The sequence below is a fragment of the Lithobates pipiens genome, unplaced genomic scaffold (assembly GCF_037356315.1).
Source record: "Lithobates pipiens isolate NorthernLeopardFrog02 unplaced genomic scaffold, aLitPip1_a1.2 Scaffold_8, whole genome shotgun sequence".
NCBI classification, from domain to species: domain Eukaryota; kingdom Metazoa; phylum Chordata; class Amphibia; order Anura; family Ranidae; genus Lithobates; species Lithobates pipiens.
Window position 1 is genome coordinate 270,193,486 of NW_027507903.1, and position 25,638 is coordinate 270,219,123.

At 43.5% G+C, this 25,638-nt stretch overlaps 1 protein-coding gene across 3 annotated transcripts in view; it reads left to right on the forward strand.

Annotated features, from left to right (window-relative positions):
- Positions 1 to 25,638, forward strand: part of MON2 (MON2 regulator of endosome-to-Golgi trafficking) — a 208,906-nt gene that overhangs the window by 111,222 nt on the left and 72,046 nt on the right. For all 3 annotated transcript variants that reach the window (XM_077471965.1, XM_077471966.1, XM_077471967.1), the window contains exons 22-27: positions 1,470 to 1,645; positions 1,728 to 1,890; positions 12,329 to 12,622; positions 12,733 to 12,931; positions 16,885 to 17,510; positions 23,268 to 23,411. In XM_077471965.1, coding sequence (XP_077328091.1) covers positions 1,470 to 1,645; positions 1,728 to 1,890; positions 12,329 to 12,622; positions 12,733 to 12,931; positions 16,885 to 17,510; positions 23,268 to 23,411 — 1,602 coding nt within the window. The remainder of the gene's footprint in view (positions 1 to 1,469; positions 1,646 to 1,727; positions 1,891 to 12,328; positions 12,623 to 12,732; positions 12,932 to 16,884; positions 17,511 to 23,267; positions 23,412 to 25,638) is intronic.

Genomic DNA, 25,638 nt, shown 5'->3' on the forward strand with positions numbered 1-25,638 from the left:
TGCAGTAGTTTAGAAAGGATGAGAGTGGGTTTACATCCCACTTTAAGTGTGTCCTAGGGAGTGATTATAACTGGGGGGGAGGGGCGGTGTGTGACACATCATTGTTCACCGCTCCCAATTACAAGGAGCGCTGATCAGTGATAGTGTTATTAGGCAGAACGGGGAGATGCTTGTTTACATTAGCATCTCCCTGGTCTTCCTCACTGGGACACGATCGCGGGTATCCCGTCGGGCGTGCGTGCGTGCGCGCGCACGTGTGCAAGCCGCCTCTTAAAGGGCAACGTACAGGTACATTAATATGCCTTTATGTGCTCTTTTGCCGCAGTATATCTGCGTGAGGTGGCCGAGGAAGCTTTTAAAAACATTTTTGGGGATATTTATTATAGTAAAAAGTTAAAAATATTGTTTTTTGTTTTTTTTTTTCATAATTGTATAGCGCAAAAAAAGAAACTGATCAAATAGCACCAAAAGAAAGCACAGTGCCAAATCGTAAAAAGTTCTCTGGTCAGGAAGGTGTAAAACCTTTCGGGCTGAATTGGTTAAGATAAAATACCTTCTGCCTTTACAACTCCTTTAACATATCATTAGGGGCCCCTTCCACATGGGGCGGACTCCTTTGCAGTCTGCCTACTCAGTGGGGGAATCTGCGCTGATCCCTACTGAGCAAGTGGATGGCTGGTCCTTGCCCGCTCCACTTATGCAAAGCAGACATAGACACATCCCCGCTCTTCTCTATGGGCGGTTGGATGTAAACTGAGCGTCTGTCCGTTTACACTTGACTGCCCTCCGAATAGCAGATAGGATCAGATGATGGCGGATTTCAATGGACACATATCTGTTGATACCCACCGCTCCAGAGAAGAAAACTGGAGGGTCCGACTGCGTCCGCATTTAAAATCTGGCAGACAGACCCGATTGGTCTGCTAGTGTGAAAGGGGCCTTGAATACATTTTCATAGTATATAATTATGTTTTCCTAATTCTTGCTTGTCTTTGACCCTGGTGATTTGTATTATTTTTTTGCTGCTGGCTGTTTACATTTTGAAAATACAGCTAAGGCCTCATGCACAATGGGCTTAAAAAAACAAACCTCTATGTTAGGCTATGTGTCTGTGTGCACATAGCGTTTACAGGCATATTAGATGAGGAACAGTTACAGGCTGAAAAAAAATAATCATAAGCGGGTTCAGGAAAATGGCTGAAAAGTAGAAAAAATGCTGAATTTGCCTAAACCCGTCCAAACAGTAGATGCATTTCAGTGGACAGAATACATTTTATATTCTGGCCAGTGGACTCCAATAACACTTAAACCCTCGACACACAGAAACGTGTGGCATATGTGGCTTTGGATGCATTTTTTTAAACCGCTTTTATCCTGCCGGGAGTTCTGGCATCAGAAGAGAAAAGCAAATGTCCTGCATGCATGAGGTATATTTCTATGTACTGACTTTTTTAGCTTTTGTTTTCTAGAGACTGCAGTTGCTGTTATTAAATCCGTTGAAGGAGCTGTCGGCTATAGCACACCATGATATCCGCCTCAAACAACTGGAGTGTGTATTACAGATCCTGCAGAATCAAGGAGACAGTCTAGGACCAGGTTGGCCTCTGGTTCTGGGAGTTATAGGAGCAATAAGAAATGATCAGGGGTGAGTGCTGAGAACATTGCCCTCATTTCAGGCCACTCTGCCTCATTGTCATTTGTAATGTGGTATATTTATCTCTTTGTAGGGAGTCTTTAATACGGACTGCTTTTCAGTGCCTTCAGTTGGTTGTGACAGACTTTCTTCCCACAATGCCTTGCACTTGTTTGCAGATAGTTGTTGAAGTAGCTGGAAGCTTCGGACTTCAGAATCAAGAACTTAATATTAGTCTAACGTCTATTGGTTTGTTGGTGAGTCTGTATACTTTTACATCCTTTTAAAAAGTTAGAGGGGTTTTTAAACTAAGTGACGGGGGGGGGGGTTCAGAGGTAAAGCTAGTCAGCGAGGAACATATTCCAAAGGGTGGTATTGGGGACGTTAGTGGTAGGTTGACTAAAGCACATAAAATCAAGGTAAGTATTGTAACAAGTCCTAGTTGCAATCTTGAAACGCCCAATAAGAGGATAGTATGCGACTGGTCTAAACTATGTGACATGTTCACCAATGCCAGGAGCCTGGTGGACAATATGGGTGTACTTTTGTACGAGGAGCATTTGGATTTTGTGGGAATTTCAGAGACCTGGTTTAAAGTGGTTGTAAACCCTTACAAACCACTTTGACCTACAGGTAAGCCTAGATTAAGGCTTACCTGTAGGTCCAAGCAATGTCTCCTAAACCTATATGGTTTAGGAGATATTTGCCCGAAAACGGGCACCGCTGTCTACGGCGCATGCGCCGTAGACAGCGGCGCGCAGGCGCACTGAGCACGGCATTCTCAGCGACGGAGCTGCTGCGCGTGTCGGCTCCCATGCGCGGGAGTGACGTCATCGCGGCTTCGCCGAATGACAGCGGCGGAGCTGCGAGACCCCACCAACAAGATGGATGCGGCGACTTCGCTGGCTCCTGTGTCAGGTAAGTGACACATAATGGGCTACTATGCGATGCATAGTAGTCCATTATGCTTTGCCTTTGCAGGGAATTAAAGAGGAAGTAAACTCATCAGGGTTTACTTCCTCTTTAACAGCTCTCATGATTGACTGGCAACCATTCGAGGGTATCAAAATATAAAAAGGGCACACCGTTCAGAGAAAAGGACAACGCTGCACACCCCGGAGGATTGTCATAGAGGGAAATTCCCCCATATGGGGTTTTCTAGGCAGCAAATAAAAAATAAATAAAAAATAATGGAGAAAAAAAAATGCTACAAAGGAATAAGAATTGACTTCAATTTTATTAGACAAAATTTCAAAAAACAGAGTTTTTTAAATAGTGAATGTGGGAGGATAATTGGTTAAAATAAGAGCTGTGTTACAGGAGATGTAAACATTAAAGCACCAGCGCAAGTGGGAACAGTTGCAACATATAATATTGTACAATGGTCAAGTGTTACAATGACTGTTAAACTGACGCGTTTCAACCCGTGGGGTCTTCTTCCGAGGATTTGTACGCTGTAAAAGCAGTAGCATAAATTGAAGTACATGCAAGAAAAAACACAAAATGTGATATAATATCTGATCACTATAACTACATCATATTATCTTTATAATTAACACTTTGCATGGTGTTGCACAGTGTCTCCTGGACCTATATCGTCAGGGTAGAGTCCCTCATCAGATCCAACCAAAGACCCCCAGCCGGTAAGGCACACCAGTCATTGGGGGCAGCAAACCATCCCGGCGTGGCTTACCAGGAGTCACAGCATTAGGTTCCCAAAATCCCAGGTGGGTAGCCGAGGGCAAGAGGCGCACCTGTGGTTGAGCATCAAATATCACCTGCATCAGTCTCCTAATTAATATAGATATTATCAATGTGATAGACATGGGTGTCTAAAAAATAATACAAGAAAGAAGATGAATATCCAGGAAAACCTAAGGGCTACATCTCTGAAGAGAAAAAAAAAGAAAAGGGGGGGGGGATGTGGGGAAAGAGGGAGGGAGGAAAGACAGGAAGGGAGAAGTAAGGGATGCATAGTGGAACAATGGGGGTGTGTAGAAGGACATGGAAAAAGGAAGTGAAATGGAAACCACATGGGGGGGAGGGTAAAATGGAAAAGGGAAGGAACAAAGGAGAAGAAACATTTTCTTTTATTTTTTACCAAAAATGGGAAGGGAAAGCGGGGAATGACTGCATAAAAACTATAAGTGCTATAACCAAAAACTGAAAGGCAAGTGTGTGGTGCCAAATGTGTATGTGTGAAGAGGAAAAGGAACTAGCTAAATGCAATTGTCTGTGAGTGATGAGTGGGTTGAGAAAAATGGACAATTAAAGAACTTGCTGATGTACAATGAAAAAAAAAAAAAAGGGGGAGATCAAAGGGTAGTATAAAAGATACCTTAATGTTCCTAGATTATAATTTCCATATGCATTCAAGGGTATTCCCTTTTTCTCTATCATTCATTGTCGGACACAGCAGCTCTTCTTGACCTTAGGGTTATATCGCCCCTTTAGGAGAGGACTAGGCAGAAAGTGTTAATAACAGCAACACTTGCACAGTACAGCCCAGGGGACCCCTCACACTGCATCCAGCAGCTCAGTTTTTTTCTGCCTAGTGTAGAGGGACCTGCCTACCGGTGGGACTATTGGTCCTGGGAATTTTTTTCTTTTTTATGCATTTTTGATTCCTGTGATCTACAATCAACAGCCAGGCTGGGTGACAGGCTGGATAATATAGATCCTTGTAGTCTCCCCAGCCTGGCCATCGAGCGTGAGCAGGCCCTAGCTACGTGCTGGGTCGTCGAAGACATGCCCCGTCTAATCCGTAGCGGCCAGTGAGCTATATGCTCCATGGCACACATATGATCGGGCTACTGCTGTCTGTGTCACAGTGTGCCATGGCCGGAAGCCACCCCGTACTGCTCATGTGATGGGTCTGTCCATTGAATGTGTCCAGCAGTCCCTGCAGGAGGGGTAAATATGGTTCCACCTGTCTCGGCAGGATGGTGCAGCTGGCCATTCCCTGGGAGGTAGACTAGCGGGTCCCCATTCTCCCACTGGGCTGCTGTTTGACTGGGCACATTGGGGTGCGGGCACATACCTGGCGGAGGCTCCTCCGGGGGGGGGGGGGCTCTGGGACCTGGCAGGGGATGTGTTGGGGGTTCGCTCGTCCACTTCCCTGTTTCTGGGCCAAGGTGGGGTGTTTGTGCTGTCTGAGACATGTGAGGAGGCCGTTGCGCGTTCCGCGGCCATTTTCCTGGGACCGTGGCCATTTTTTTGTAGCCACAGCCAGTCTTTTGCCTTTCAGCCATTTTCTAGTAGTTAGGCCATTTTCTTGGTGCCCTCAGACATGTTTGCTGAGGCGGCTGGCGGCCATTTTCTAGTAGCCTCAGCTTGTTTTTCCTCTAGCGCTGGGTGCTTGTTTCCTTCTAGAACAGCGTGCTTTTCACACAGACACATTGTGGATGACACAGGGGAGAGCGTACAGCAGCAGCACAGCACAGTACCTGGGTCAGGGTGGCGAGTCCTGCGGGGGGTCCCTCAGTCTGCGGCAGCTAGGAGGGTGGACTTTTTGTGTGACTTGCCTTAGGTCCCTAAGTGGTGACAGGCGAGTGTGGGTCAGCATGGCGTCAGAAGCTGGCGCTTCTTCCCCAGACATCCCTGTTATTGCAACTTGTTCCCCTGTACCTGCGGTGCCTATGGATGCTCTGAGGTAAAAAATGGCCCTTACCCCCGTCGTCTTCTGGGGAAAGCTCTGATTCAGACTCGGTCCCCGCTGTGACAGGCGGCCCCTGTTCTGACATATCAGAGGATGCGGACCAGGACTGTTCGGACAGTGAGGATAATTCCATGTCCATGTCAGCACAGGAAAAGGTGCTTGTAGGAGTACTTGTTACAGAGGTGCGGGATACCCTAAAAATGGAGGATACAGAGGGGGCATCTACAGAGGTGTCGGTCCCTTTCTGGTTCCACAGCCTGGCCCACACGGCTAAGGTGTTTCCTTGCCCAACTTATTTTGATACATTTATTTACAAGTAGGGGGAAAAACCGCAGTGAGCCTTTTCAGTCCCGAAACGCATGGAGGTGTGTTACCTCTTTGAGAAGAGTCTCCTTAAGAAATGGACATCTCCAATTGCTGACCCTCCGGTATCCGGGTTAAATAATGTAACCATGATTCCGGTGGAAGGGACTCTTACTTTCAAGGACCCTGCCGACAGAAGGGCCGAGGCGGTTGCTTGTTTACCGTGGTGGGGTCAGCATTGCGGCCAGTGTTAGCCACGGACCTGGTGTCAGACGCTTACTGAATGGGCAAAATTGTTGCACCGTGAGTTGGAGAAGCAACAGGCTTCCCCAGTCTGCGTGGAGCTGGCGGACCAGTTGGTGCCAGGCCTTAAGTATGTCTGTGATGCGGCCTTAGATATGCCCCCCTTGCTCTCTAGAGCCTCAGTATCAGCAGTAGTGCTACGTCGCCTGATTTGGCTGAAATGCTGGTCTGCGGACCAGGCATCTAAGGAAGCACTGACGGACTTGCCCTTCCAGGGATAGAGGCTATTTGGAGCCTCTCTGGATGACATTATTAAGAATGATTAGAATGAACATTATTAAGAAGAGCACGTTACTTCCAAAGCCCAGAAAAGGGAAGGAGCCACGCCGTTGGATTTTTTCGTCCATCCGGGTTGGCAGGTAAGTGTTCCCAGTCCGACAAGGTGCCTGCTGAGGGACAAAAGCGTCCCTGGTTTCGCAAGCCAAACAACGAGCAAATTTACAGAGAGTCGGGCGAGTGGCCGTCTTCGGGAGTTTGCAGCCCGGTGGACCTCCCTACTTTCCGACCAGTGGGTCTGTGAACTGGTTTCCATCTTCTTCTGGCTTGTCAGGAAGACATGTTTGGAGCAGTACAGGACCTGCTGTTGTGCGGGGTGATAGTACCTGTACCGACGCCGGAAAGGTTTCAGGGATTCTACACTGATCTGTTTGTAATCCCAAAGAAGGAAGGGGTCTGTCTGGTCCGGGACCTCAAGGCCCTCAACAGCTTTGTGAAGGTACAAAGGTTCAGGATGGAATCGGTTCGCTCATTGGTCACTGCACTCCATCAGGGGGGTTTTCTGGCATCCCTGGTCATCAAGGGCGCATACTTGCATGTCCCCATATGCATCAAACATCAGAAGTTTCTGCGATTTGCAGTCGGGAATGAGCGCTACCAATTTGTAGCTCTCCCTTTTGGCCTGACGTTATCACCAAGGTGCTAGCCCCAATTTTGGCTTTGCTAAGGTAGTGAGGGATCGCAATCGTGGGTTACCTGGACAACCTCCTTTTGAGTGCAGCTTCCGCTTCAGAATTAAGGGAGGATGTGACAAACCCAATGCAAACTCTTCTGTGTTGGTGCCGACTCAACGTCTGGAGTACCTGGGCCTGCTTCTGGACTCCTCAGAGGCAAGAGTCTTTCTTCCTTCAGACAAGCTGCAGACTCTTCAAGCTGCGGTAAAGTTGTTGGTGTCCCGCAGGTGGGCGTTGCTGCATTTTTGCATGTCCTGGGTCTCATGGTAGCCACTTTTGAGGCGGTACCGTATGCTCAATTCCACACTCGAGTCTTGCAAAAGGAGATCCTGTCAAGATGGGACAAATCTCGGCTGTCCCTGGATTGTCAAATTATAGTGAGCCAGCTAGTCAGGGACTCCCTGCTCTGGTGGCTGAGGTTGCTGGCTCTTCGGTCCGGAAAGTCGTTCCTTCCTCATCATTGTACGGTGATCACAATGGACACCAGCCTGACCAGTTGGGGGGGGGGGGGGGCGGGAGTTTGGGGTGTACAGTCAGCCCAGGGTCGATGGACCCAGGAAGAATCCCGCCTGCTGATCAATGTGCTTGAACTTTGGGCAATCAGATGGTGCCTCTCCACATGGTCACAGAGACTGCAGGGGCGTCGGGTCAGGATCCAGTTGGACAACGCCACGGCGGTGGCATATGTCAACCATCAAGAAGGAACAAGGAGCTTGGCTGCAGCACTGGAGGTCGCTCACATCCTGCGGTGGGCAGAGTGGCACGTGCCGGCTCTATCGGCTGTGTACATTCCGGGCGTAGAAAATTGACAAGCAGACTACCTAAGTCGTCAGATGCTGGACCAAGGGGAATGGCCACTACATCCAGATGCATTTCGGCTCCTTTACCTAAGGTGGGGCATGGCAGCTGTGGATCTTCTGGTTTCTCGACTCAATTGAAGGTACAGAGGTTTGTGGCCAGGTCAAAGGATCCCCGGGCGGACAAGGCAGACGTGTTGGTGTCTCCATGGGGACATTATCATTTGATTTATGCTTTTTCCCCCACTCAAACTTCTACTACGTCTGCTTTGCAGAGTAGAGGCCCAGGGGATTCAGGTAGTTCTGATTGCCCTAGATTGGCCTTGACGTCCTTGGTACGCCGACATAGTACGAATGGTGGCGGATATTCTACCTGCCTGGTGTGTTCCTTGGTCTTCATGATGCTCTCTGTGCTTTCAACAGAACCCTGAGACTATCACAGAGCAGGTGCATTTATACAGAGACTTGATTACACAGAGGTGGATTCTATTTATCACCATCAGTCATTTAGGACAACATTGGATCATTCAGAGATCCTCGCTGAACTTCTGGAGTGAGTTTGCTGCACTGAAAGTAAAGGGGCCTAATAATTTTGCACGCCCCACTTTTCATTTTTTTATTAGTTAAAAAAGTTTCAAAAATCCAATAGATTTCGTTCCACTTCACAATTGTGTCCCACTTGTTGGTGATTCTTCACAAAAAATAAAAATGTTATATCTTTATGTTTTGAAGCCTGAAATGTGGCAAAAGGTTGAAAAGTTCAAGAGGGCCGAATACTTTCGCAAGGCACTGTAAATGAGGACATTGTGCTTCCGTCCTTATATCCGCGGCCGTCACACCCCAAAGAGGTGGCTTTGCATTCCTTGGGCGTGGTCCGTGCTCTGCGGGTGTATCTGTCTGCTGCAGCTCCTTTTCGGAGGTCGGACTCGCTGTTTGTATTGGTGGCTAGTCCGAAGAATGGTCTCATCGGCCACCATCTCTCGGTGGATGAGACAGTTTGTAGTTCAGGCTTATGCCATAAGGGGACGGGCGCCTCCCTTTCCTGCCACGGTACATTCTACCAGGGCAATTGGTGCCTCTTGGTCTTTCCGAAATCAAGTGTCCGTTTCCCAGGTATGTAAGGCGGCGACCTGGACGTCCATTCACACTTTCACTAAATTTTACAAGGTTGACGTGAGCGCATCTTCGGATGCTTGCTACGGCCGCAAGGTTTTGCAGGCGGCTGTTTAAGGTTGCAACTCCTCCGTTGAGGAGCTTTGGTTGTTATGGGTGGAGTTATTGTTGTTTGCTGTTCCCTCCCCTCGTTTTCTTTAACACTGCTTAGGGACGTCCCTAAGGTCAAGAAGAGCTGCTGCGTCCGTCCAAGAAGGATAGAGAAAATAGGATTTTTGTACTCGCCGTAAAATCAATTTCTCTGAAGTTCATTGACGGACACAGCACCCACCCCTCCTATTTATGTTTGTACTGCTTTGACTAACGGAGCTGCTGGATGCAATGTGAGGGGTTGTAGCCACTAGGACCGCCCCCTGGGCAGTACTGTTCTGTTTTTAACACTTTCTGCCTAGTCCACTCCTAAAGGGGAGATCAATAATCTTCAGAGAAAAGGATTTTACGGGAGTACAAAAATCCTATTATCGCAGGGCTAGAGAGGTAAAAAAGGGGGAGGGGTATGTCTATATATCAAGAATAACTTACAAGTGAATGTAATAGAGATTACCGTATATACTCGAGTATAAGCCGAGATTTTCAGCCTCTTTTTTGAGGCTGAAAGTGCCCCCCTCGGCTTATACTCGAGTCATCGCTGTCTGCCCGCTCGATCAGCGTGTCGAGCAGACAGACAGCGGCCATTCTATTCAAAAGCCGCGCCTCCGGCTCCGCCTTCGCCTGTGATAGGCGGAACACTGAATTTCCCAGCAGCCTGTGTTCCGCCTATCACGGACGTCGTATCATCCTCGTACTACGGACGAGGATGATACGACGTCTGTGATAGGCGGAACACAGGCTGCTGGGAAATTCAGTGTTCCGCCTATCACAGGCGAAGGCGGCGGCGCAGCTTTTGAACTTTACAATGGCCGCCGACGAAGAGGGCACGGGACGGCACGGCACGGGACGGGACGGGACGGGGGCAAGGCAAGGCAAGGCACGACACGGGACGGATGCAAGGAGGCAAGGCAAGGCACGGCACGGGACGGAGGCAAGGAGGCAAGGCACGGGACGGAGGCTCGGGACAAAGGTAGGCTGGACACACACACACACACACACACACACACACACACACACACACACACACACACACACACACACACACACACACACACACACACACGGATGGAGACACACACAGGGATGGATGGATGGAGACACACACACACAGGGATGGATGGATGGATGGAGACACACACACACAGGGATGGATGGATGGATGGATGGAGACACACACACACAGGGATGGATGGATGGATGGACACACACACACACAGGGATGGATGGACGGACACACAGGGATGGACGGACACACAGGGATGGACGGACACACAGGGATGGACGGACACACACACAGGGATGGACAGGCATGTCTCACCCTCGGCTTATACACGAGTCAATAAGTTTGCCAGTTTTTTTGGGGGTAAATTGGGGGCCTCGGCTTATATTCGGGTCGGCCTATACTCGAGTATATACGGTACATCATTGCTTCCCTGACTCGTATTCTTTCGTGGGTAAATGTCAGCTTTAGCCATTGAGCTGTGTAAAGTACTTATTTTTTTTTTTTTTGTTTTTTTTTTTTAAACATACAGTGAAAATTTTAAAAGTTTGTTTCATATATCTTATCGAAATCATGGAGTTGAAATCTCGACAAATAAGCTTAACTAACTGCACACCTGCTGAGGTCATTGCCAGTGGGTCCCAATCTTCCTGTGAGACTTTTAAAGTATAATACAGAAAGAAGAATGCAACAGATAGAATGGGTTCACCCAAAGGTAGATTGTAACACTCGGTACTGTGCAGTGGGTAGGAACAGGGCCAGTAGCATTGGGGGCAGGTGCCCCATTGTACCAAGTCTTATCTTTAACTCAAATTGTACTTTTTGGGCCAACTGGCCATTTAAACAACACCAACAATTATATATACCAGTGTTTCTTAAAGTATAACTTAAGGCAAATCTTTTATTTTTTTTTTATTTTTTTTTGATAGAGCGGAGAGGGATTAGAACCCCTGTCAGTTTTGTTTATTTTTGATAGAGCGGAGAGGGATTAGAACCCCTGTCAGTTTTTTTTTTTTTTTTTTTTTTTTTTTTTTGCTGTCTGTGCCCTGTTAAGGAGATTCACCCCCTCTAATTGTTCTGTTTACCATTATCACTGAAAGTAAAAGAAAATCCCAAATTTTGGGTTGTCCCCAGAAAAGTAATAAAAGTGAAATCATCCAATGGGACACTAGTTTTGGTAACCTGGGGGTCCTCTCACTTCTTGTTTGGCTACAGGACAGGAAGTGATGGGAAATCTCAGAAGTGGGATACGGATGGCGAAAAAAAAATCTGACAGGAATGTTATAACCCTCCCTTGCCCTCTCCAAATAAACAAACTTTTGCTTATAGTTCTAATTTAACCTTTAGTCTGGAGTGTGACTGTGTGAAACCTTTTACATCATCTTGGTGCCAATACCCTGTTTCCCCAAAAATAAGCCCTAGCCCAAGTTTCTGGGATGGCTGCAATCTAAGCCCTACCCCGAAAATAATCCCTAGTTAAAGTCCTTGTAAAATCATGTAAGCCGTTCTGTAAAAATTATATATTGTGCAGTGTGTCTCCTTGTGTAATTCTGTGATTACAGAATTTCACAATGCTGACCCCTGAGCTAGCAGGGGGAGGAACGTTTTTGTACATACTGTAAATAAATTAGACATCCCCTGAAAATGAGCCCTACTGTGTTTTTTTTTTTTTGTAACCAACATTAATAGAAGACCCAGTCTTTCGGGGAAACATGGTAGTAGTCTTCGCTTAATTTAGAGTGTATATACTACCAAAAGGCACAGTAGCAGTGCTAAATTTTGGCTGAATTCGCTAATGCTGCCACTTGAAATTGTTGCACAGTTTCTCCAAGTGGTAAACGGAACAGTGTAAGCAGATAAATTTAGCCCACAGTAAAAATTACTGTGCTTCCTTTAGTGATTGACAGCTGTAACATATTCTTGCAAAGAGGATTTTCTTGTGAACACTACCTGACAGTTAATACCTGGTGCCCCTTTACAAGGTAAGATGAGCCCTCAGGTTTAAAGGCTAGGTTCACCTTTAGTAACATATTACATCTTTACTTAACATACATAGGTAACTGTTACTCTACACCCCCTGAACCTGTCCTTTGACAGCAGACAGGGTTTCTTCTCCCCGCAGCCGCTGTCACATTTTAGAATCAGCACGGCTGATTTAAGTTAGTCGGCTATATTGCATAGGCGATGCTTGCAGAATCAAGGTCCGACTGCTTAAAAAAGATTTTGGTAGTTAATAGTGACCAAGATTCCTGTTTTCAGTGAGTTTTTTCCTATACCCTGTTTAGTATTGTTTTATATGGTATAAAAATAGGTTGAGTGTTTTAGTATTACTTATATTTATTGCATTTAGTGTATGTATTTGACAAAGGAGTATTACTTTTTAAAGCAAGTGGGTTTTTTCGTTTTTTTTTTTTTTAACAGTGGAATATTTCTGATTACTTCTTCCAACGAGGAGAAAATATAGAAAAAGAATTGAACAGAGAAGAAGATTTGCTTCAGATGCAGGCAAAAGAGAAAGGATTGACTCTGAACCGGCCTTTCCACCCAGCACCGCCATTTGATTGCCTCTGGCTGTGTCTTTATGCCAAGCTAGGGGAGCTGTGTGTTGATACGCGCCCTGCTGTCAGGAAGAGTGCAGGCCAGACCCTGTTCTCCACAATAGGGGCACACGGGACTTTGCTGCAGCATCCAACCTGGCACACTGTCATTTGGAAGGTATAGAGAAATGGGCTGTACATTCTTATATTGTTTTCAAATTTGTAACAAAATTATAGAGACGTCATTAAAGATGTATTTGTAATTTACAGTTTTTTTTACTGCTTTAGGTACTGTTCAACTTATTAGACCAAGTACGACAATCTTCTACAACAGCCGATAAAGAGAAAATTGAATCGGGAGGAGGCAACATCCTCATTCATCACTCCAGGGACACCGCAGAGAAGCAATGGGCTGAGACATGGGTACTAACACTAGCTGGTGTCGCCCGAATATTTAACACTAGGAGATACTTGCTGCAGCCTCTAGGTAAAATACTCAATCACTGTCTTATTTAACACCTTCCTGCCCAGCCTATAGCAGGATTGCGGCTGGGCGGTAGCTTTCCCATGGGGCCATACAGTGGCGCAATCTGTCATTGGTTGTGTACATGGGATAAATCGCAGCAGGTCACATGACAGTTGTACACAATGGATGGCTTCCTTTCATGCCATCCATTGTGTACAATTGTGTTGCTAGATGTGATTGTTCAATTTGACTTATGGTACAGACAGGGACAATCACAGCCCATCTGTACCATGTAATTAGCTTTGACCAATCACGGCTTATCCCAACAAAACAAACTGAATGCATCATTTTCATTCAGTAAAATGCTTGCTTATAGCAATGTAATTCAGTGCTATAAGCAAACATAATGTGTGAAAAAAGAAAAAATCCTGATCACTTCCCCAGACTAGCACAATGTTACTATGGTAATATTATATTGCTATGGTCACAATGTGTTAAACAAAAATGTAATAAATGTATACATTTCTTTAATTTATTTTTCCTTACTGTTATCAGTCAGTGTCCCTGATTATTGCCACCATTATTTAAGTTATATAATTGGTGTACTGCACTGATGACAGTATATGTAAAAAAAAAAAATGTGAAAATTATTTTTTGAATTTCTTAATTGTCCCAAAAAATTGCAAGTTCACAAAACCCGCCATGCCTCTTACTAAATACCTTGGACTGTGTACTTTCCAAATCGGGGTCATTTGGGAGGGTATTTGTAGTGTCTTTCATTTTAGGGCCTCAAGAAATGAGATGGGGCTGAGTTCATCAGGATTGATCAATTTCCAGATATATACTATAGTTTGTGGACTCTGTAACTTTCCTACAGACTAAATAATATCAACTGATTTGGGTTATTTTCACCAAAGAAATGTAGCAGAATACATCTTGGGCTACATTTTTGAAGAACAATTATTTTTATTTTTTATACATCATGGGACACAGAGTCAGGCTAATATTCATTACCTGCTGGGTTATACTTCATCAGGTGAATGGACACTGGTAGACCGAAGGACTGGCCAAGGCAGATGTGATACGCCAACCTGGTAATACTGCTTGCAGATGCTCTGTAGGCTCTACCAGACCATCTGGATCTTCACAGTCATGGCTTTAACAGCACAGTCTTTATGAATGCTGATTTTAATGGCATAGCTGTTGAAGCCCCATTTTTGTCAGTCTGGGGAATCTGAATCTGTGTGTTCTAATTAAGATGACTTCCTGTAAAATCCTTCAGTAAGTCAGGACTTCCACCCTAGGAGTGGTGAGACAGATCCCTGTGAGACAGATCGCTTCCTTCCTAAAGCTGGGTCTGGAACAGTTTATGGCTGTCAGTACTTTCAAGAGCCAATTTTCTACAGAGTCTATATCTTTTCAGAAACTGTTGGTCTTTCACTCCTTTCATTTTCAACCTTTGTATAGGGAGACTTGCATATAGCTGCTCCGGTTTGTTTCCCTGGGACTCTGTGGAATTGGAATCTGGTTCCTTCTCTGCTTCAAAGACCTCCTTGTGAACCTATTAGAGACCTTCCCCCTTTTCTACTCGCACCCTCACGGTAGAGTTTCCTGTAGCTACCAACTATGTGAGGCGTGTGTCTGATCTGATGGCCATTATTGGTTTAACACAGGAATTTCCTTCTTGCCCAAGGGGGTTTTGCATTTCACCTCAACCAAGTCATTGTTCTCCTAAACCTTCTGTCCAGTAAACCAAAAGGAATATCCCCTTCATTGTCTTTTTTTTTTTTTTTTTTTTCATTTCAAGTCAATTCCTGCCAGTTGGATTTAAGGCTTTATCTGATGCCAGCTTCAGACGCTGGGGGGGGGGGGGGGGCTGTTTGATCTGCAGGCAGCCCCCCCAGTTTTTTCAGCTTTTTTTCTTGGGTCTGTTAGCTTTGGTTGTTATGTTATCCATCCCTTTGGTAGACTGCTTTTAGTCGCCCTAGTACTCTAGGAATTCCTGTGTCCCTCATTGAACGGGAACTAAAATAGGATTTTTGCATGCTCCATAAATCCCTTTTTTTGGAGTCTATTGAGGAACACAGGTCCCTCTGCCTCTGTGTTTGTTTCATGCTTTCAGTACTACTGTGCTACAAAACTAAGGGATATTGGTTGTCAGCAGGGTTATCCTGTACTGGTCAAGGTTGTTGTTCTTTTTCTTTTCTTTTTTTGCCAATGTCCATTCCTCCTTTAGGCAGTAGTATGACCCAGCAGTATAAGAGGAACTGGGTCCCTGAATGGATTTAATAGAAAGTACAAAAGTCCTATTTTATGTCCATTGTTAAATAATGAAAAAGAGCCTGAAAGTATAAAAAGTATAACTAAAGGCAAAACTTTTTTTTTTAGTTTAGAATAGAGTGGAGAGGAATAAGAACTCTTGTTAGTTTAATTTGCTGCCTGTGCCTCCGTTAAGTAGATTCCCCTTCTCCATTTCTCCTGGTTACCATTATCATTGAAAGTGAAAATAAAAGAGAATCCCAAATTATGGGTTGTCCCCAAAAAAGTAACAGTAGGGAAATCTTCCAAAGAGGACACTAATTTTAGAGACCTGGGGGTCCTTCCCTTAATTTACAGGGATTTCCTCTCACTTCCTGTTTGGCGACAGATGGCAAAAAAAAAAAAAAAAAATCAGACAGGGGTTAGAGCTGCACGATTCTGGCTAAAATGAGAATCACAATTTTTTTGCTTAGAAGATAGATCATGATTCTTTCACGATTCTCACGGCGTAACATCTTCTTTCACATTAAAACAAAAAAATTGTGCTAACTTTATGGTTTCCTTTTTTTTTTTATTTATTGAAGTGTCTTTTTTCCCAAAAAATTGCATTTGAAAGACTGCTGGGCAAATACAGTGTGACATAAAATATTGCAGCAATTGCCATTTTATTCCCTAGGGTCTCTGCTAAAATGAGATGAATATATATAAAATGTTTGGGGGTTCCAAGTAATTTTCTAGCAAAAAATATTGATTTTAAGAAGAAGTGTCAGAAAAAGATTGACTGAAAGACGGCTACAGCACAGGCCTAAATTGCCAGGAGAGCGTCCATGTACGTCCTCCCATGCATGAGCTGCCTTTCGTGCCCTGCTCTGTGATCAGCGAGTCAACGAGACCAGGCTTATCATAGATCGGAGTTAGGGGCCAATCCACACCCCTTACCATGTGATCAGCTGTCAGGCAATGACAGCTGATCACATGATGTAAAAGAGCCGGTAATCAGCTGTTAGAAATAAAACAAGCAGATCACCAACTTCTGTCAGAGGGACATCGGTCCTGAACGGCTAGAGCCACTGCCACCTCATCTGTGCCCACCAGTGCTGCCTATCAGTGCCACCCATTAGTGCAGCCTCATCAGCGCACATAAATGAAGGAGAAAAATTACCTATTTGCAAAATGTTATAATAAACAATGGAAAAAAAATATTTTGGTATTTTTTTTTTTTTGTTTAGGAAAAATTAAAAACCCCAGTATTGATTGAATAATGCCAAAAGAAAGCTCTATTTATGTGAAAAAAATATATAAAAATTCCATATGTGTACAGTGTCAAAGTGTGACAGCACTTTGGCAGGAAGGGGGTTTAAGTGCCCAGTAGGCAAAAATGAAGTGTCTTGTTTATAATTTTCCATCCTCTCTGACTAATTAAAATCGGAGTTGGAAGACCAGGTACTTCAGTGAATAGGGACCTTTGTTCTGTCTTACATTCAATTCTTCAAATAAACAACTTCTGCAAAATGCAGATTACTAGAAGTTTTAATACTCATAGCAGTGTTTCCCCATCCTATTGCCGCTAACAGATCATGTTTTCCAGATGTCTTTACAGAACCATACCTGCGTCTCTACTTGGAAATTTGGAAAATATAAACTTCCGCTTGGCAATGTTCACATATACACTTGGTGTAGTTGTAAACTACTTTTCTTTCTTTTTAATAATGCAGGTGACTTTTCAAAAGCATGGGATGTTCTTCTGGATCACATTCAATCAGCAGCTCTCAGCAAAAACAATGAAGTCTCCTTAGCGGCTCTGAAAAGCTTTCAGGAAATCCTACAGATTGTGAGCCCAACAAGAGAGATAGAAAGGCCAGAGCCCCTTCCCGGTATCTCAGTAACTGTTCCTGCTCTTATTGGGCCAGTTTGCACTTCTGGACCAGGAAGACCATTGATGAGAGCTGACTCGACAGGAGAAAGACTTGCGAGATTTAACTCTGATCAGCCCATAGCTATGGATGAGATTGAAGACTCAGCTCTGTGGTGGGCAGCCTGGAACACCTGGTATAGGATTGGTACGGAAAGTACAAAGCCACCAGCTACATGTGACAAACTGACATTCATTCCAAGTCAGCCTTTCCTCACAGCTTTAATTCAGATTTTCCCAGCTCTTTATCATCACATCAAAACTGCTTTTAATATGGATGAGCTACAAAAGCTTGGGGTCATATTACATGGGGCTGTGTCAGTGCCTATAAGCTCAGATGCCTCACCTTTCATCCTCCCCTCTTATACAGAAGCAGTGTTGACAAGCCTGCAGGAATCTGTGCTTACAGCTTTGGATGTCCTACAAAAGGTGATTATTGGACCCATCTGCCTTTCATTTTGTTTGGCATTTCCGTTTACAAATGGCCTAGCACCAAAACAATTTCAGTGATCTGAAGCTGAAGGACAAAGTTATGTATAGTATTCAATATTGTAATCGTTAGAAAAGAAACATACAAAAATGATGAATTAAGTTTTGTGGACGAATATAAACAGAACAAGAGAATAGTCGGTATTTTAACATATTACTGTGTATTGACATCGCTTTAGGCCTGGTTTACACATATGCAGTTTTGCTTTTCATCTGTTGTGTTCTGCATTTTTGCACACGCGCTTTTCACTGGGTTGTTGCTGCGTTTTGCATTTTATGCTCATTTTTTGGCCAATTTGTTGTTGGGCAGACTAAAAAACGCTAATCATCGCAAAATCACAGCAAAGAACACACTACATACAGCTTCTTCATTGACATCTATCGAACCAAAAATGCATTAAAAAAAAATTCTCTGACCCTTTCCAAAACCCAGCAGCTGAAAAAAAGCATAAATGTTAACTTGTTCTATAGGAAACCATGTTAAATGGACTGTAGTGCTTTTCTACAAAAAGTACTAAAAAATGCATAGGTGTTAAGTGGGCCTTGGTGGGAAGTTCACATAAAGGAATTGTGGGATAAACTGGTAGGAGGTGAAGCCTCCTTTAAAGTTTAATATTTTTTCTGCAATTGTTTAGTAGGCACCTAAAAGTTAAGTTAACCTTTGGGAACATGTTACATGCTCAACCCACTCCTGCAGACTCTCCTAAATCCCCCTGCTAATTGTGACAGCGGGCCAGGGATCTTCTCCCCTCATCCACTGTCACAATTTGAAAAGAATGTGGCTGTGCAGGTCTCCATCCATGTAGTTGCATCATTCATTCAGTTCTGTGAATAGGAAAACTACAACTAAAGGCTGAAGTCTTGCAGTTCTCGATGAACTACCAGGACGCTGATGAGCTCTAGGTAGTTCATTGATGTTGCCTGCATGATCTGCTGATCACAGGTGCAATGTTTACAGGCTCCTAAAAAAAAAAAAAAAAAATGCGCATTTTATAACCTGAAAAAAGATGTGCATTTTTTTTCTTTTTAAGAAAGGTGAACTTATAACTCCTATAACTTAAAGAGGAAGTAAACCCTGATGAGTTTACTTCCTCTTTCATTCCCTGCAAAGGCAAAGCATAATGGACTACTATGCATCGCATAGTAGTCCATTATGTGTCACTTACCTGACACAGGAGCCAGCGATGTCACCGCTGTCCCCTGTAGTCCGGCGCATCCATCTTCTCAGTGGGGTCTCGCTACCCCGCCTCTGTCATTCGGCGAAGCCGCGATGACGTCACTCCCGCGCATGCGCACGGGAGCCGACACACGTGACATCTTTGTCGTTGACGGTGCCGCGCTCAGTGCACCTGCTCGCCGCTGTCTATGGCGCATGCGCCGTAGACAGGTGCCTATCTTTCGGCAAATATCTCCTAAACCATATAGGTTTAGGAGATATTTCTTGGACCTACAGGTAAGCCTTAATCTAGGCTTACCTGTAGGTCAAAGTGTGTTGTAAGGGTTTACAACCACTTTAACTCCTATAAAAAGGTACGTGCAGGTCTCCCAGGAACACAAAACCTAGCAAACTCAAATATGTAAGTTTTGACGTCTTCCAAAAGAGAAGTATAAAACTGGGCTACACTTTGCTATGATAGCTGTGATAGGCTTGGCTGGTCAATAACAATGTACAGGTGGCTGCACCAACTCTTGTATTTCTTCCTAGTAGTGAAGATTGGAATGGTGTATATTTTAAATATTTGTGATTTGGGGGAAGCTGAATGTGGGTCTATTAGGTTCTTGGTTTTGCAAGCAATTGGACAGATTTGTCTCCTGGATGTGAGACTCAATAGCCCCTGCAGCAGATGCGCTATTAGCACCGTGGAATCGGTATACCCTGATCTATGCATTTCCTCCATTGAAACTCATCTACATTAAAGAGTGGTTTACCAGCACTCAGATTAATCCACTGCCTTGATGTCCTTATGTTGCCTGGGTCCCCCTCAGGAGTGTTATTGGAACAACATGGCCAATGTACACATAGAATGTTTAAGAGAAATAAAAGAGGGGAAACCATCATAGCGCTACGATCTTTTATTGATATGATAAAGGGACCTCAGGCAATAAAAGGGACCTCAGGCAACAAAAGGAAATCAAGGCAGTGGAATTATCTGAGCACTGGTTGACCTCCTTATTTATATAAGTGCTCAATATCTTTTGGTGAGTAAGTTCCCTGATGAGGAAGTGTGGTGACACTGAAGATTGTTGTTTGAAGATATGCATATATCGCCAGTCGTTTAATGGACTATTTGTTGCATCTGTATGTTGGCACCTATTGAGCACTAAATACACTTTTGGTATGCCAGCACTTTAAATGGCCTTGATTTATTTATGAAATTTAGGAACTTTATGTGATGTTTTGCCACTTTGAGTATTGATGATTAAGTTGGAGTTTATTGTGTCATACATGAATTCTATTGCACATACTAGTACCTTATGAATGAATTGAGTTTTGGCTCATTTATTAGATTGGATAATCGCTGATTAATTCTTAATGGTTCAGTTTGCTTTGAGACTGAGAAGACCTTTTTACCATAGTGATCTGTGCTTGTCACCTTCATAAATATATTGGGTCACCCCTGTATCCAACAATTAACCCCAATGAAATATCTATCCACTGCCTGGATGTGGTGAGGGCTGCCAGTGCTGACATCTTGCCCACTTCTATTTTTAGGCATATGGATTCTTTGTTTAGGTCCAAAAAGTGGTTCTCTGGCTTCCGGATCTACTATTTCTGCATGAATTTAACAGGTTGTTGTGTAGACCTGTCAGTTAAGAGATAGTGTTTTCTTTTCCTATTTAACCCCTTTTTGCCAGGTCCCCCTGGCCCTTTAGGAGGTTTCAAATGCTGGGAGGCAGGGTGTCGTTTATGTTCATGTGATTGGCTGTCACGGCGGTCACATGGAATTATTGGAAAGCTCCCGATTGTGAGGCGCCAGTAACTGACAGGAGCAGGCAGAATATTTAGGAAGTGAAGGGAAATCTCCCTGATGGGACACTGAAGGTGAAAAAAAAAAATCTGATAGGGGTTATAATCCTCCCTTGCTCTACCCAAACCGGGGGGGGGGGGGGGGGGTTTGGGGGTAATTGCCTATAGTTCTACTTTAGGCATCCTATTCCATGCCAGCGAGTGCTTGTGTTTTTTCATCATCGGGTCTGTGCAGCCGCGGCCTGTTCTTCTATCATTTTCTTCTCTAAGTTATATATAGATTCATGTGTCTGCCTCGGTTGATGTTCGTTTTGATCAAAAGGTTTTCTAAGCGGCTGTTTAATGTTCCTACTTCCCCTTTTGCTTTGTTTTCTGCTTTTGGGCATCCCTAGGTTGCTTAATTACATTCAAGCTTTGTCCCTCAGTGGCTGACAGAGATGGATATTTTGTTTTTGTTGAAAGCATTGTATGCTATTATTTTCACTTGAACTGTTTGCTACAGCTGAGTAGGCAGGGTGTGTAAGGGGTTATTGCTTCAAGAGTTCTTGTGTCTAGTGTCCACTTCTCCTGTAGGTGGCAGTATAACCCTAGGTTGAATATCTTTGTCAAGCTAAGTGCCTCAATTGACACAGATTTTAGAATACAAAAGTCCTATTTTATCTTTAGACAGGTGGCATCTTGTCGTACACCAACGGCAAGTATCCTTTTTTGCTATTTTATTGTTGTAGTATGTCACGGTATAGAAGTAATATTATTTTTTATTATGTAGGCTTATTACAGGAAGAATTATGAATGTTTTATGTGTTAATAACTATGTATTTTATTTATTTATATAGCACAGGAAAAATCTGCAATGCTGTATAGATTATAAAAAATTAAAGCTCCAGTAAATTTTGGGCTTATGTAGCCATTTATTACAATCCACGGTTAAATCTGAGCCTAGTTAGTCTGGTTGAAAAAAAGACACAAGTCCATCCAGTTCAACCAATAAAAGGAAAGATTTTTTTTTTTTTTTTTTTTTTACAATCTTTTATACACAATCCTATACCCACAGTTGATACATATGTGTTTCGCTCCTCCCAGGGAACTTATCGCATCATTCTCATCAGTCCTTGCCTGAAAGAAGCTTACTTTCTAATGTGTCCATGATAATCACATAGGGTCTAGGGCAGGGGTCTCAAACTGGTGGCCCTCCAGCTGTTGCAAAACTACAAGTCTCATCATGCCTCTGCATGTGGGAGTCATGCTTGTAACTGTCAGCCTTGCAATGCCTCATGGGACTTGTAGTTTTGCAACAGCTGGAGGGCCACCAGTTTGAGACCCTTGGTCTAGGGTGTAGTGGTAGATTGCGGACCGAAGGATGCTGAGGAGCTGACCATTGGTCTCCAGTATATCTTAGAGTGTTCACAAAAAAAAAAACCGAGATAGACGAGTAAGCCCTTCTAGTGTAGTAGATTAATTTAGATACAAAAGTGCTTCCATAATAAAAGGTCAAAATGGACAGCTGTTGAGGCTGCGGTCACCCAGCAAGGGGGGAACTCATGGTCTACCTGGTATGCAGGTGGAGAAAACCTGGAGACCAATGGGTCAATGTGGTCGCTCTCTATGCCTCTGGCATTCCTATTCTGGGTGCTCTGTGGGGTTCTCAGGTGGATGAACGAATAGGTAAGAAGAGTCAGTGAAAAAAAACTGCCGGTAGTGATTGGTAGAGATGCCTCTTGTTGTGGTTATTCAAAGAATAGGCATGAGCCATCTACTTTACTAAAATATCCAATTACTATATTTCGAAAAATGAAACGCGTTTCGTGGGTTTAAAGTGCCACTTTCCCTGTTCAAGGTGATAAAATTGGTGTCTAGGTAGATCAGATGTACATTAATGACATCATTTGCCACAACTCTGCACTCTACCTAGTGGAAGATTAAGAATATTTCCCAATTGGAGCACACCACTAGCTAATGCTGGGCATCAATTTTATCACCTTGGACTGAGAAAATGGCAATTTAAAGCCACAAAACGCATTTTATTAAGTGAAATAAAGTAATAAGAGGTTTTACTAAACCAGACGTCTTGCGATTATCCTTTGCATAACCACATCAAGTTTTCACTGACTCTTCTTACCTATGATAATGGAAAGCAACAAAAATTGCATGTAGCTGAGTGGTGGAAAAAAAAAAATACCCATTTACCGCTACAGAAAACTGAATTTGTTTTGTATACACAATGCAGTTCTATGTTGAAATAAAAATATGTTCGGTTTGTTTCTGCTAAATTTCATCCCAGCAGTGGCTCCCAGTGGAGCCGATATATGAGAATCGTGTACACAAAAAAATTCTTGCTGCTCATAGCATCCAGTAAGAATCCTTGCTTTATCTTCAAATCAGAACCGCAGAGAGGACAGCTGGAAGCTGATTGGTTGCTGTTGACCTCAAGAAATTTTGCCTGCAGCATGCTTTTTATCCTTTTGCCCCTGTGTGTGCATGACATCCACTCACTGCAGAGATAAGCAGAAGTTATCCAGCACCCGCTGACAGGCACCAGCATAGATAAATGTTCTGTGGATCAAGCTGTGTGTGTTTGATGCCTGTACATATGAAGCCTACATTGTCTGCGGTAATGAATAAAAAAAAAAGCAAGAAATTCATCATTTCATCATGTAATTACTTAGAAGGGATTGCCTTTTCTATTCAGCTTGTTTTAACTCTTGTCTTGTGACTTTTTCCCATTGCAGGCCATTTGTGTTGGACCTGAAAACATGCAGATAATGTACCCTGCAATCTTTGACCAGTTATGTGCATTTGTACAGTTCTCATGTAAACCTCCACAGTATGGAAAGCTGGAAACAAAGCACATTGCAAATGCCAAATACAATCAGGTATGTCTGCATGCAGACTTCTATTGGTATCTGTCTTTTTGTTCGGTTCTCTCTACTGGCAAACACATATTTAAACATGGTGGAGGTAGCCTCTTCTTCTCTGCTGTTCTTGTGAAGGCTTGTATGTCATTATTCCACATTGTTCTTTGTAGGTAGTGCATAGGATGTGAGCACTGTCCCGTCTTACCTTTCATTATACAAGGCTGCTGGGTCTGAAGCTGTTTGAACAAATTGGCCACACCACCACATGGTCTTTGATTTTCTTTGATCCATCACCTTTCACCATGGCTTTTTTGTTCTCACGCTTTAAACTGGGTTTGGTTACTTATAGCTAATGCACTGTCCAGAAGCCACAAACAATAATTCTGCCTTGTAAAACAATTGCTGAAAAATAAAGAACGATTCCACACAATTTCTAGGAATTCCATGCCCTCTAGGATCCGGTAAAGCATACACCTTTACTTGTGCTCTTCAGACAGAGTAATGCCAGTGGCTTGACCCCTGTTGCACCTGTGCTTTTTTCTTTTAGGGCTCGTTTACACTTTTTTTGACTTATTAAAGCACCTACCTCCTCAACATGCTTTTTTTATGTGTTTTTAATGCTTGTGTGAGGCTTTTGCAAATGCCCTGTGTGTTGATTTTCCTTTTTTTTTTTTTTTTTAAATAGGCCCAGTAGAACTTCAGCTCGTTAGTACCCCTGTTCAGCAGATCACCAGCTCATTAGTGTCCCCATTAAGCAGGTGCCCAGCTTATGAGTACCCTCATTCAGCAGATCCTCAGCTTATGAGTGCCCTTATTCAGTAGATCCTCTTCTCAGTAGTACTCCCAGCTCTGCAGATCCCCCTTACTCCAGTAGTAACCCCCAGCTCTGCCGATCCCCCACTAGTAGTAACCCCCAACTCTGCTTATCCCCTGCTCAGTAGTAACCCCAGCTCTGGCAATCTCCCACTCAGTTGTAACCTCCAACTCTGCCAATCTCCCACTCAGTTGTAACCTCCAACTCTGCCAATCTCCCACTCAGTAGTAACCCCCAACTCTGCCAATCCCTCACTCAGAAGTAACCCCCAAGTCTGCTTATCCGCTACTCAGTAGTAGAGCTGCACGATTAAAATGAGAATCACAAAATTTTTTTGCTTATTATAAAGATCACGATTCTTGCGGCGTAACATCATCTTTCACATTATACAAAAAATTTGGGCTAACTTTACCGTTTAGTTTTTTGCTTTTTTTAAATTCATTGCAAAAATTCATCGCAAATACAGTGGGACATAAAATATAACAATCACCATTTTATTCTCTAGGGTCTCTGCAAAGAAAAAAAAAAAATATATATGTATATGTATGTATGTATGTGTGTGTATGTGTATGTGTATGTGTGTGTGTGTGTGTATATATATATATATATATATATATATATATATATATATATATATATATATATATATATATATATATATATATATACACACACACACACACACAATGTGTGTGTGTGTGTATATATATATGTGTGTGTGTGTGTGTGTGTGTGTGTGTGTGTATATGTATATATATATATATATATATATGTGTGTATGTTTAATTTTGGGTGTTCCAAGTAATTTTCTAGCAAAAAACTGATTTTAACTAATAAACAAGTGTCAAAAAAAGGGTTTAGTCTTTAGGTGGTTTAACTTCCCTTATTTACACACAAAGGTTCACCCCTCTGATGGTAGAATGAAAAGTTACAATGTTTATAGTTATCTATCAGCACAGACAATGTTGTATAATACTTGGCAGACTGTCGTTTTATTTATTTTTTTCACATCTGAGTGAGCAGATAACTCTCTATACTTGTTGCATGAATTAAATCAAATTCTGTATAGAGATTGTGAGGGGGGTTGAATTGAATTCACGATTTTTTAACCATTAATTGTGCAGCTCCACTCAGTGGTAACCCCCAGCTCTGCTGATCCTCTACTCCAGTGATGGTGAACCTTGGCACTCCAGATGCTTTGGAACTACATTTCCCATGATGCTCATGCACTCTGCAGTGTATTTGAGCATCATGGGAAATGTAGTTCCAAAACATCTGGGGTGCCAAGGGCCACCATCACTGCTCTACTCAGTAGTAAGCCCCAGCTATGCTGATCTTTAGGTTTTCTGATCCTCCTCTCTCCCCCGCTCACCTCCTGCTATATTGCTCCCACGCTACACACCACGTGTGACATCTGCTAGTTTCTCCTGC